Source organism: Calonectris borealis, chromosome 1, assembly GCF_964195595.1.
Source record: "Calonectris borealis chromosome 1, bCalBor7.hap1.2, whole genome shotgun sequence".
Taxonomy (NCBI): Eukaryota; Metazoa; Chordata; class Aves; order Procellariiformes; family Procellariidae; genus Calonectris; species Calonectris borealis.
The window spans coordinates 208,845,826-208,860,096 of NC_134312.1; the positions used below are offsets into that span (position 1 = coordinate 208,845,826).

Here is a 14,271-nt window from a genome sequence, read left to right on the forward strand (position 1 = left end):
CACTTCTGCAACACAAAAGAAGTCCTCTTGCATCCGTTGTTTCTTTTCAGAAGGGGACAAATCCTGCGACTGTGAGACCCTAATAGCTCCACAGTGATCCTATTACTTGGTAACGAAGAGCTTATTTGACGAAATATCACTGCATGCTATCCCTACATGCAGACCTGTCAATTTAGGTTAAGAACAGTTAAGTGTAAAGATACGTTTAAGTTTCATATGCTCATCTTCTAATTATTAGTAAGAGAAGATTTGTTGTGTTGCGAAGAGTCAAAACAGCCTCATATAATCGGATGCATGACAGATGGATCAGGCTGTTGGCTGAACTGTTCAACAAGGAACAAAACCCCTCTCTGCCTGTAATCATAGAGCGTCTGCTAGCCAAGCAATACTGGACCTGGCATGACAGGTGCTGCATAAGACTCATCCATCTTTCAAGAAGATCAAGAGACTATTTTCAACTAGTATTTTTTCATTTTCATAAGTTGTCTTGGGTAACTCATCAGAAGCTGAAAGGAAAACCCTTTCTCTTCTATAGTTCAGCTGCACAGAAGCAAGTACTTCAAGGAACTGAAATAACAAGATGTTCCACGCTGGCAAACACCAACATAAGTACAATAGCTGCTTTGGATACATACTGAGCAGCAGCTTGCCACAAGCAGTTGCTTAATATATATTTCCTACAACTATTCTTTATTGCTCAACAATACAGCAAAATAACAACTGTCACCATACAAGTATGCTGTTCAATTCAAACATGTTCTATGTGCAAGAAGTTCTCATATATATATATATACACATACACACACCTCATAACACACAACATGGATTTAAGTCTGAACCAGTTCATACAGACAGGTTTCAAAAAGATCTTTAGCAATCAATCACTAAACAAAAGAAAAGCTTTGTGCAACACCTTAATAGAAGCTTCAAGAAGGCTACAATTACAACCAAAAAAGACAAAAACGTGGTTTCTTTTTTATTTTAAAAGAACTCAAAAGAGCTGATCTTCAGGAGGATATTATTGTTTCCCTGCATGATAATCAGTGCCAGTGCAGGGAAAAAAAAGGTCTACTGCCTGAGAGTTACCTGCTTCTATCCAGACATGAATTTACACAAGTCACCCACAAACTCAAGTTGTCAGAATTTTGCAAGCAGAGTAAGACTCTTTCCTCTACATGCTTGCAAAAAACAAGGACAGAAAACACAAGCAAAGTAACTGACACCACATAGGCTCATCTATAGGCATCAGAGAAAAAAGAAGTTTGCCACAAGCTGTGACTTCTTAACGCTCTCAACTTAAACAAATCGCTAAGTAAATAGATCCCTCAAAAAGAAATGGGTCACCCAGAAGCCACATCAATGTACAGGTAACACAAACCAACCCCAACTCAAGAGCGTCACGCAGCGAAGACTGTTCCTTGAATCTTAGTTTTGTTTAGCCTTAATATTTGACAAGGGAGCTCTGCTTCTCCTCTGTTGTCCCACTTCTCATCAAACGAGTCCATTAGCTTCCACAAGGATAGCCATTCCCTGTGGCACAAGCCACCAAAAGGCTTACTGATAGCACAATTCAATTCTAGTAATTTTCATCTTTCAGAAATATCTATTGAGAAAAAGTAGGGGCATGAGGGGAAAGGAAATGACTCTGAGCAGACACCTTTCATGTAGCAGATGACTACTGAATTTAATTTTATAAAAGAAAAATACATTAATTACTCAGCTATGTTACTCTAGATAAAGCAATCTGCAAAGATACAGCTGAAAGGAATTTTTTCAAAAAGTTGTATTTTGTATGTCATTGAAAAAAGTTTTATTACAAAGACTACAATGGACATATCTGTACAGGAGATAAATTTGGTTTTGCTTTCTTGTATTGCCCCATAGGCTCCCTTTGCTGCATGGGCAGTGATCGTTCGCAGCACAGCAATGACTCAAAGCCCCCACGGAGAGGCTGACAGATTATTAGCATGGAGTTAGGGCAGCCATGAGGAGTTCCATTTTATACACAAAATTACGCCCTTCCATTTTATTCCACTGAACTTCCTTGAACGGCCCTCGAAGATGATTCCACTTGTTGTCTTGCAGTACATCGCCTTTGGGGAGATCCTTGCACTGACTCCGTGGAAACTGAACCATAACTTTGCTGCCACTTTCCGGACCATTACGTACTGTGATGAACAGAGAGTTTTATGAGCATTTTTACACTGTAGAAATTCCTCATATTAAATATTCTTCCTTGTGTATGCTATACATTACTCCTACTCAATTCCAAGCATACTGAAAGCAAACAAGGGAAATTACCTTTTTTTTTTTTTAAAAAAAAAGTTTTTCTCTTTGAATTTTCTCCCACTTCTCTATGATTTTGTTGCTTTAGCACTGCATGTTTTTGGTTAGAGCAAACCAGAGAAACATTTGACAAAAAACCCCACATGTACACCTTGCAAATGAATTTATTTTTCCCTAATGATGCCACGAAGGGCAAATGGGTTTTTTTGCCGATTCTTACCTTGGAATCTGTTGAAAAACATGATCAAAAAGACAGTGTTTTTAGTGGATTTATCTCAAATGGACAGGAATGAAGTCACTCAGGATAGCTGTTGCTTTTAATCACAAAATTCTGCAAGATTGGTGGAGGGGTGGTGGTGTTCCATTGGCTTTGATGGGGTTTTGTGTTTTGATGTTGAGGGTGGTGGTGGTGTGTGTTTGTTTTTTAAATAAACAGTCAGGGAGATAACACTTAGCTTTCCCCTGAGCTACCAAGCTAGACTTCTACAAAGAGATGACTATCAAGCTGATTAAACATAATTTCTCCTTCATAAATCAATGCTGACTATTCCCCATCACCTTCCTCTTAATATGTTTGGAAACTGCTTCTGGGACTGTTTTTTTGCCTCATCTTCCCAGTAATTGCAATGAGGCTGACCAGATTGTAATTCCCCGGATTCTCCTTCTTGAATATAGAATGTGACATCTGCCTTCTTCCAGTCCTCAGGAACCCTTCCTGATCACCATGACCTTTCAAAGATGATCAAGAGTGGCCTTACAATGACATCAACCAGCTCCCTCAGCACTCATGGATACATCCCACCTGGTCCCGTGAACTTGTGTATGTCTAGTTTGTTCAAAGGTTCTCCAACTCGATCCTCTGCTACTGAGGGTAAGTCATCTTTGCTCCAAAATTTCTCATGGGTCTCAGGGACCTGGGACACCTGAAGACCAGCCTTAAGACCAAAGCAATGAAGGCATCGAATCTTGGCTTTCTCCATGTCCTGTGCCACCAGGTCCTCTCCCCATTTAACAGCAGGCCCACATTTTCCCTAGTCTTCCTTTTGCTGCTGACATACCTGTTGAAGCTCTTCTTGTTGCCCTGTACATCCCTCACCAGATTCAACTCCAGATGGGCTTTAGCCTTCCTATCCCCACCAATGCATTCTTGGACAGTCTCTCTATCTTCCTCCCAGGTCAACTGATCCTGCTTATAGTCTCTTGCAACTTCCTTTTTATGTCATGAGCTCCCTGTTCATCCACACAGATCTTCTGTCACCTTTGCACAACAAATGGTAATGCATTCCATTACATAGGAATGACCACTCTTAAGCTCGAAAGAGGTGATCCTTGAAAAAAATAATCAACCAGCTCTCTTGGACCCCTCTTCTCTCCATCCCATAGGATGGTTATCCCATAGGATTCTTCCAAGAAGATCCCTGAAGAGACCAAACTCCATTCTTGTTAAGTCCAGGGTTGTGATCCTGTTGTTTGACTTGTTCCCTTCTCTCACGATCTTGATAGTTTCTGTAATCTATTTTTTCCTATGCTAATTCTGAGAAATATTTTCAAGCCTGTGTAAATTAAGTCAGGTATATATTAAGTGGTTTACGGGCAAAGTATTGATTCTATTTATGTGTCAATTCCATACACAAAAGAGATTGTTTCTAGAATATTTTGCTATAAATTGACATTATTCTATAAAAGTCTAGAGACTGTCTCAGGAAGAGACTTACAAAGCCTGCAGAATTCGCTTAAGAATTTTAAGATTTTCCATACATTTGCAATAGAAAACACTACCTGAAATGGCATAGTCTCCATTTGGTGATGCTACAGTTATTGCTGATGCATTGCCAATACTCTCCACCGGTCCCAGACCAACATGATTACTGAAACTCAGCACATGCCATCCCATAACTTTCGCAAGCTGCTGAACTGCATGTACTTGGTGCTGTGACATCTGAAAGATAACAAGAGGTTTGTCTTCTGTTCAATATTCGCACACCACAGAAAGAATTGCTTATTGGTTTTACCAAGTTTTTTTTCTTCTGCTGTTCAGTAGTTATTTATAAAAGTGACTTTGTCTTATCGGTTCTCTAGTTTCAGAGGAACTTTTTTTTTAACATATATGCTATGTAAGTGCTAGTAGAGCTTTGTGTTATTTGAATTTAGACTAGTTCTTTTGCAGACAGAGAATACCACCGTATTAAGCACACGATGCAGTTAGATGAATTTTTCATAGGTATATGGGCTTATGCATTTTATTTAAGTATTGCTTTCAATTTACAAAAACCTTTATTTAGGTTTCAAGAACTACTTTAAGATACAAACAGGATTTTGAAATAATCCTTTCCTTGAATGGAAATGAGACCTCTGCTGTAAAATATATAAAACCTGTGACAGTATTATCATAGCAAATTTAGGGGGAAAAAAAAAACTTGAGGTTCTCAGATGCATGATTATCTCCATTAATGCTCAAGTGTAAGCATTGAGCTTTAACAGCTTAAGAATTTAAATGCTAATGTTTTTCAATATCAAGACTTAACACTTCTAACAAGGAAGTATCTAGCACTGTTCAGCAGTTCTCTGTGAACAAGTCTGAAAACACTTAACCAAAAAGAGATACCCTCAGCAGAATCTGTTTCAACTTGTTTTCCGTGTCGTGGAGTTTCGTATAACTGCAACAGGCCAACCACTGTTATTAAAGACCTGTATTTTGACTATTTATAATGCATAGTAGGGAGACTGCCACTTCTGAATAAAACCAGCAGCTTGCTCTAAGCAATTAAGAAAACACAGTTCATTCAAATATCAGCTGATTTAGTAATGGCTGATGCAAAGTGAACATTAACAAACGAAAACGTTGAAATGACAGTAACTGTGGGCTCATTGAGATCTCTACTCTAGATAGGACTTGGTTACAGTAAGTTTCATATAGTGAATACCTTGTTGTCTGCTATGACTCTCACTGACTTGTTCTGAAGTAAGCAAAAATCTTAGTGCTCCCATAATGAGTAACATAAAGAAATATATCTTAAATGGGAGGGAAAAAAATTATTATTACTACTGACCTTAGTAAAAACTGGCATTATATTTTAGTAACAATTGCTAAAGTCACTATACAAATATACTGAAAAATTCAGTCATCCACCTTTCTATTTTCACTATCTTTATTTGGAGTTTTCTAACATTTTTTACATAGATAAAGGTGAGATTTTAACTGCTTCTGTTTCCCAAACACTACAAGAAAGAGGAGAATGATGTATATGAGTCTACCTGAGATAAAAGAAAATCCTGCAGTTCTTGCTCTTGATGGGACAATGTAATAACTCTTCCGTCTCTATGCACAACTCTGATCTGTTCAACTCCAATGTTCAGCTGTAGTTGAATGGATCTTCGAAGACAAGATGCATATTTATTCAAAATGCACTACAACACTTAAGAAAACAGGAAGCTAAGAACACAGAATCCCCCCCATTCATTGACAAGAACACTAAGATGAGGATGGTGAAAAGCCTATGGAATACGACAGCAACTCCAAACGTTTCAGTTTCATCACTCACCGCAACAGCTCCCTCTATACTGCAGGGGACATATTCTGGGGCATGTTCGCAGACCTGGTCCACTGCTTGTTTAGAACAAGGAACCTCCTGAGGTGCCTCACAGCTCCCTGCCTGCCACCATGCCCAAGTTTCCTTCCAGAGGTGCAGGGGAAAATGGTGTGTACTCAAGGCCTGTTCTATCCTACAGCCAAGACTTGCGGAGCGTACGTACTCTGGAACTGAGACTGCAAATTGCACCAGTGACCGCAGTCTGCTCCACGCTGGACACAACCAGAGGACTGTTTAATTCACTGCTGGTCAGCATGCAGACATTCATTTCTGGAACATGAAATCTCTTATTTCGATGACAATGTGTATAACTAATAGCATGAATTACATGAGCTCCACATTTCAGTACCTAAGCAACCAAGCTAGAACTGAGCACTGACTAGCTCTCCATGACCAGACTGGAAGTTTAGAATCCAGCAGATACAAAGATACTTTATATTCAGCTATCTCTATCCAAAGTAAATCCCCCCTTAAATGGCCACTTTCACCTTCAATTCCTTTGAAAGGAAACTGTGCTAGTTAACGACTTTGATTCTTCACCAAGATTCATTCTTTCTTCACCAAGATTCATTCTTTCTTCACCAAGATTCTTTACCAAGTGTAAAGTGGGTGAAGAGTTGTCTTAGGGTGGCTGTTCCCCCCACAACTCAGAAAAACAAACACTCGCACACAGATAACGGGCTCTTACTTGCCTGTCTGAAGAGAATCTAAACCTGTAAAACACAACTTGAATACACTCTGCCACTGCTGCATTTTTCTACAACTAGAAAGATACATGCATTTTCATACTTACTTGCATATCTGTTCGTATCCTTGAGAAGTTATTAGAACTTTAACACTGGATTCATAAACATCATTTATATTGGACCAGTGGGCCTGAATCTGAGGATCCTCAATACGACTAGCCAGACTGTCAATGGTTCGTGCAGTTCTACAAGACAAAGACATATTACACACACAATAATCTAGACAGTTTGTGCTGTTATCTTGTTTAAAGGAAGTGAGTAGGTTTTTAATTTGGGTTTTTTTTTTGTGGTACACCAGAAAAAAAAAAGGCAAATTTAACAGAACCATGTGGATCAAAGTTCTATTTCAGCACCATTCTGGTGCTAATGAAGCAATGCTTGTTTACTCTGTACATTTCACATACATTTTGCAGCAGTATTAGAGTGGTATTACTCAGTATCAGCTACTGCACAGCAAATAAAAAGATTTATGCAGTTAAGAAAAGTAGGGACAATTATCAGCAGCCTACATCTTAACTGTCACAGAGATCTAAGAAATCTGATTTTTTTTTCTTTTTTTACTAGCCGAGTGTTGTTTCCTCGTATTTCATGATATGTTATTGGTTCTTAGTACTTAAAAATAAAGACTATTTTAACAGTGAAGGAAGAAGTAGCTAGTTTTAAGAACACTGAAAAAAGATCAATTGTATTCTACATAATGATACATTTTATTGTAACTTTAACAAGAATAGCTTGTGACCTACCTGCGTCTCAAAAAGATATGTTTTGCCTGCTTTATTATCTTTTCCAGAAGTCCTTCATTCGACTGTAAAGAACTGATATCATTTTTATCAAAAGCCTGGGGTCCTGCAAGTCTCATTCTCTTATGGCCAAAAGGTGCGCTAGCTGGATGCGGCATCACTGTTGAACTCAGGGTTTGCTTGTGACACTGCAACAAACAACAGATGTTATAAAAGGAAGTGACCAAATAACGTATCCTCAAGAAATAATATGTATACTACAATATGCTGCTTCACATCAGGCTTTTTAAGTGTACATACTTTGAAAAAGTGCAACTTTTTTACTTTATAAACTTAACAGCACTTTAAAGCCAGCTTTACACTCATACTTTGCCTCCCATGTTTATGCAGGTCTTTCAAACCTTATAGAAAGTTATTTTTAAAAAAAGGTGCTAGCTAACAAAAATTTGGTAGTATGGCAGTAGCTCCTACTAAAAAGTCTGCCTTGTATACATCTCTGGAGACAGTCACAGTGGTCAAACAAAAATAAAGGAAGGATTTTAGAGATAAAAAATTGAGGTACAAAAAGATTTAGCAACCCGTTCAAAGTCAAGAAAGGAAATTCACAACAGAGCTGGGCACTGAGCCAAGGCTCCATGAAACCTAGTTCAGAAACACTGGACTATTCCCCACGACTGCATGACTTGCAGAGCCATGCTCGAAGGAGATGAACACTCTCTGGAACATGGTTTCACAACTACTTAAGACATCTAAAATTGTGCTCCTTTCCTGAACAGACGCAATCTCAACTTTCTACCCCAGGTCCTTCTGCTAGATTATATAAAAATCTAAAACACTGAAGCAGAGCAGTGGAGCTCAAAAGAAGTGAAGTTATTATGGTAGTTGACTGTTCTTTCTTCATGGGAGTCTGAACAGATACTCACTTGACAAGTACTTGACAAGCACTAATTAAACACAAAGATAAAAGGGAGACTGATGAGCCGTACTGGAAAAATCTTGCATTGCTTTTCTGAAGTGAGCAGCCAGGCCTGAGGTTAAGTAAAGAACTACTAGCGTTCTTTATTTAGTAAAGAACTCCCTAACCACCCGCACATACTAAAACTGAACCGTAGGTTGCCTTACACAAATGGATAGAATGTGACTGGCCTCTAGTGGAACACCGTTGTTACAACAGTGCCACACACTATGCAGAAGTCTGAACAAAATCCCCAAAACTCTTCAGTACTTGACCATAAATGCATTACCTCTCTGATAAGTTGATGCAAATTATGTTCCAGAACATAGAGATGATCCTCTGGATTCTGTTTTTCAGAAGCGGACTTTTGTGATTTTTTGTCATTGGAAGAGTGACACAGAGAAATAGACAACTGCAAACCTGTACAAGCAAGTAAAAAAAAACATAAATGAGGACACTGACAATTTTCAAGCAGGCTTCTGAGAACTGCTTCTTCTTCACGTTTTATAGTCAGTAGTTTTACAACCAGTATTTACCATATCAGAGAAAAATCAAAGAATGATGTTAGAGAGCAGAACACCAAAGGCAAGTAAGACTTGGGACTCACTGAAGTGTTGACAGGCCAACTAATAAATCACTAGGTGCATTTCACACCAATTTCTATGACTCAATCCCACACAAAAAGAAGAGTCCCCAGGACCCCATTCCTTCCCCAAAGAAGGAATGATTTACCATCATACAAATGGAACAGGCTGCCCAGGGAAGTGGTTGAGTCACCAACCCTGGAAGTATTTAAAAGACGTGTAGATGAGGCGCTTAGGGACATGGTGTAGTGGGCATGGTGTGTTGGGTTGACGGTTGAACTCGATGATCTTAGAGGTCTCTTCCAACCTTAATGATTCTATGATTCTAAATTTTAAGCAACCCAGAAACATATTCTTCATGTGATACAATCAGTTGTGAACTCCTTGTAAGGACAGAGGATTCATCACCCGACTCTGAGCCATCTTCACGCTATTTAATTATCCTCATTGAAGAGTATTAGCCTCCATTCTTCTGAAGACTCATTAACTCAAGTCTTAAATTTCACCTGCATGCAATCCAGGAGCAATGACTTATGCACAGCTCCAAACTGCAATGTGCACATGGCGTTACAGTTGACAGCTTTAAGTGCTACTAATGCTACTAACAAAAAATACAATCACAAAGCAAAACAATCCAAAATCCACACAATAAAAGATGAGTAAATTAGAAACTAAAGTGTATTAGTTGAATTTTTCTATAATTAGCAAGCAAAATTCAAATTCTGGGAAATTCTGTTTTTCAAAACCTTTGAAAAACAAGGAGATTACTCCCCTGCCCCAGAATTTCAGTTCATGTTTAAGCAAATAATTGTAGGTCAAGAGTCTTAAAAAGTTTCCTACCTGGGAAAGGCTGGGAGATTATCTGATTTTTCACAACAATGTGAGGAATTTGTGATTTAATTTGAACAGCTTCTCGTGACAGCTGGGCAAAAATTTCTTTACATAAAAGAACATTCTGTGCAGTCTCCAACTTTGTCTGCCAGTGTGGAGAACCTGAAAAATATAAATCAACGTTTGCAGAAGGAAAGAGTAAAGAGAAGCTACACAGGTAGCTTCAGATACCAGATACTGTGCAGAAGCAATGAGTAATTGCTAAAATAAGGCAGTCAGTATCTTCTATCCAAATTGAGTATTTTCAGAATTTTATCTCAGTTAAGGAAGCACTTTAAGGTAACACTAGTGCATTTTACTTCGATTTTACATATATGTATATTGTGAACTGCACCTCCCTTCTGGAACTGCCTATTACATTCTGAGGCTTTTTGTGAACTCTGCTTATGAACCCTGCCTCTTAAGTTGCAATTTACTTTCAATGATACTTCTAGCTTTATTAAATTCACTCTACAACAAACCCCCAAATGATGTTAAATTCATGTATGTGCTTTCACAGGATTTATAGGCCCCAAATTCTTGGAAGATTCTGGTCTGAGTAAGTACACAAGCTCTATACTGTACCCTGAATACCATATGAAACTCTACTTAATACAACGTCCTGACTATGTTCAAGGCAGCACAAGCATCTGTGTCACAGATCACCGTGACATAAAATCCTGCCAATTCTTTTTAATCCTAAAGAGTTAAGGATGAATTTTTAATCCCAAAGGTTTACACCTTCAGATACTGTCACATATCAAATTAATCAAGCTACTATCTGCCAGGTGAGCTGTTGGTAATTAATGCACATGCTGCCAGCACACTTTCAGATTCAGAGAAAACATACGAGCCACAGAAACAAATGATGCATTTTGGGCACAGTTAAGAGTGAACGGACCTTTAGTCCAGTTGAGCCACAGTACTTTGCTTTGCTTTTGGTTATGTGCTCAAACTCTTAATGACTAATGAAAGGTGCTCCAGAATACCTAAAATACAATCCTAGTAATTTTATTTCAGAAATTGAGTGAACACATATGAAAGCCTGAAGGAGTACACTTTGAAAGCATCATCTTTCCAAAGCCCAAGCAGCACCTACACAGAAAATTTCAGTTTAAATAAGAATATTCTTGTTCACTCTTCTTTCGAGCTAGAATTTTCAAATAAACATTAGATGCAAACCCATTTCTTGAGAATGTGCTCAGAAAACAACATTTGGCTAGCTATACCTGGTTTTGATTTTGGCATGGGTCTTTTAAAAAGATTGACTGTCCCAAGGTCACCAATGTCTGGAGCTTGTTTCTGAATAGAAACCTAGGCAAAAGAGAACATTATTTGATGTTTGTTCTTTGTTGCAAGCATACAAATAACAAAACAAAACCCATACTATATTATTAAAGTTTCTCTAGCAAACCTTTATATAGGCTGATCCTTCTAAATCACTTGGAATTTGAACATCCAAAGGACAGTAATCCTCAGGTATCTTTTTATCCAAGTCAATATCAGTGTTCTTTATCACCTCAAATGTGCCATGATGAAGAAAAAGGGAGCCTAAGGAAGGACAAAGACAGACATACTATAAAGCATCTTCTGCAAATAATGAAGCTCATACCTCCATTTTGGAAGAATATGTATGTCTAAGTCTCCAAACCTCTATAGTTGCGCTTGACTCAAATTTTTTAATGAATTCTTAAAAAGGCAGGTAAATTAGAAAGCTCATTTCAGCACATCAGCATCTCAATCCTCCAGTGTGTGACGTGCAATATTTTACAGCAAGTTAGCAAGTAGTATTTAATAGTTATGGGAGAAAACCAACAGTGTTTCAAAATGGTGTCAACAGAAGCAGGGAAGGAGAAAAAAAGGTATTTGGTTAAAACAAGACAAAAAAATTAACTGCCCGAAGTTATGCAAGCAAGTAGCTTAAGGTGCAACACCCCTATTGATTTAAAGGAATGCTGATGATGTTTGGCTTGCAGTCTTAAAACTATGACAGTGTTCAGTCTGTAAAAACCAGCCATACAGCCAGTCATTTAGGTGGGACTGATAAAGGCAGATGCCCACATCTGTCCTAGTTGCATCCCTTTTACATGCAGGGCACGGTTCATCTAGTTTAGGACAAATCATCTAAGAAGAGACATATCCTGGGTTACATCTACAGCTTCTTCATGAACACAAGATTAATAACCCTAAATTTGACCATGATGACAACTGGAGCCCAACACAACCAGTTCAGATGCCTGCTTTGTATCTATATCTTAAGTTTGGTGAGGTTCTGTATTCACTTTTTCGCTCCATAATTGGCTCCAGAACTCTGGGCTGGTTACCCTCTCTCACTGTAATCTATGAAATAATACATATTCTCAGTATCATTTCTCATAAGACTAGGAATAATAGGTATAATTAATCTGACTTCACTCAGAGAAAAATGCAAGATGCTCCTCAATCTTTTAGAAATGCTTGACAGACCAAATGTAGATAAAAGCCAAAGATTTACAAGGTCTACCTGTCAACTGATTAACTACATCGTCAATGCAGAATTGCTTCTGTAAAGGAATCTTTATTATAATCCTACACAGTCAGCTTTTAAAATCACTTTCTAGGTTGAGGATGGCAGGATATTTTCCCTGACAAAAAAAACAAGTTTCATCCTTTTATAATTGTCTCGTAACTATAATAATATTTTATTATCTGATATTATTTGTTATTAAAAATATTCCATCAACAGATGGAATTTTCCAGTTACAAAAAATTATTTGTAAAATATAAACATCCATTCTTGAGAAAAACAAGACTGTACTGTTTACCTGCACTTCTGTAGCTCAGATCGCCAAGAATTTTGTCTCCCACTTTTCTCAGCTTCCAATGTTGTCTCAGTCTTAACAGTTCAGAGTTGAAGTCTCTTTGTCGTTTATTTTCCTGGTTTTCTGCAACCGATTTGGATAATCTTTCTGCACCTTTCAACAGGATTTGAGCTGCTCCAGCTAATGACTTCTTTTTTGAAATCAACTGTAGAAACTGAGGATTCTAGTAACAAATGAAGAGAAAAACTTCTTGTATCTTAATTCTCCAAAAATTATTATTAGTGGAACTAATTGACAGTGATCGATAACTTAGTTTTGCTGGATGTTCAGTAACTTGTTTAGAGTAGTCACAAGCAGCATTTTGACGTACAGCTTCAGCAAAGAGGCCTTTGAAATCAGCCTCACCTCCCATTCTCAGCCTTCCCCTGACCCATAAAGCACTGTACCAGCACCTCACAAGGAACATTTTACTAAATCTTGTATGCATCACACATGAAAAATTCCAGTGAAATAAAGTCTTAAGTGTCAAGCCATAAAAACTACACAACTAGGCACAATATACCTGTTTTGGAGGAAGGGGATCCTGCACAACTGGATCTAGCGTCATGAACTTTTTATCCTTGACAATACTAAGAACGTCATACAACACACACATCTCGGTCAAGGCACTTCTTAAGTTGTTCCTCACCGAATCCCAAGGCCAGAGGGATGGCTGAAACTTTACCAACCCTAAAAACAAAACAAAAGAAGGGAAAACAAAGGCCTGTAAAAAGATACAGTGTAAGGCTCATTCTTAAACCACAGAGAGATCATAACAGCATGAAATACAACATAACAGCACGCTATCTGGATATATCCTTTTTTACTCTGCCACTGTAATTTGCCGGGACTCGGTCACGAACGTCCTGACCTGATCCACGGCCACCCGTGGGAATCCACGCGGGAAGGCAAGCCACGCCCACGCGGCTGTGGGGCCGCAGGCCGGGCACCGCCACAGCTCGGCAGGCCTCCGTCAGCTGCAGCCCGCAGAGAGAGCTCAGGCTCTGGGCCCAGCCGCGGGCCGACTGACAGGGAGCCGCGGGCCCGCCGCTCCTCACCTTCCTCATCCTCCGCCTCGCCCGGCTCGGCCCAGGCGCGGCCCGCCGAACCCGGCTCGTCCTCCTCGGAGCCGGAGCCCTGGCTGAAATCGATGCGCTGCGCCAGGCGCGCCAGGTTCTGGGACATGGAGAGCGGCTGGAGGTAGGTCTCGCTGCCATCCAGCCCCACCTCCTGCACCTGCTTCTCGCACGCCGACTCGATGCTGATGCGCACCGCCGGCACGCCCGCCATCTTGGTGCGACCTCCGACCGCGGCTGCGGGGCGTGCGCGAGAACCCCGCGCCGACTACGGGTGCTGGGCGGAGGCGGGCCGGTGAGGGGGCGGGGCCAGCGCCGGGAGGGCTCGGCTGTCTCCGGAGGACGCTCGGGAGGGGGCGGAGCCGGCCTGTGAGCGGCGGCCGCGCCTGAGGGAACGGTCGGGCCTGAGGGGAGGGTCGCGACCAATACCGGCCGCCGCGGGGCTGCTGCGAGTCGTGTCCACGGGCGGTTACAGTACGCGGCCGCTTCCCTTCTCCCTCTCACGTCGCAGGCAAACCCCAGCCGGGTTTACTCCTCAGAGGGGGCCACGCAGCTCTGAGCTGCTGCAGTTTTCTTTTACAGCG

At 40.1% G+C, this 14,271-nt stretch overlaps 1 protein-coding gene across 1 annotated transcript; it reads right to left on the reverse strand.

Annotated features, from left to right (window-relative positions):
• Positions 1–955: 955 nt before the first annotated feature.
• MED17 (mediator complex subunit 17) lies at positions 956–13,982 on the reverse strand. Its single transcript, XM_075140154.1, has 12 exons — positions 13,670–13,982; positions 13,135–13,301; positions 12,576–12,795; positions 11,186–11,322; positions 11,001–11,085; positions 9,742–9,894; positions 8,607–8,737; positions 7,366–7,550; positions 6,670–6,807; positions 5,542–5,659; positions 4,066–4,225; positions 956–2,168 (listed from the first exon to the last, which is right to left on the reverse strand). Exons 1-12 carry the CDS (start codon positions 13,899–13,901, stop codon positions 1,963–1,965), a joined length of 1,932 nt encoding a protein of 643 aa, XP_074996255.1. The 5' UTR covers positions 13,902–13,982; the 3' UTR covers positions 956–1,962.
• Between the last annotated feature and the right edge of the window lie 289 nt (positions 13,983–14,271).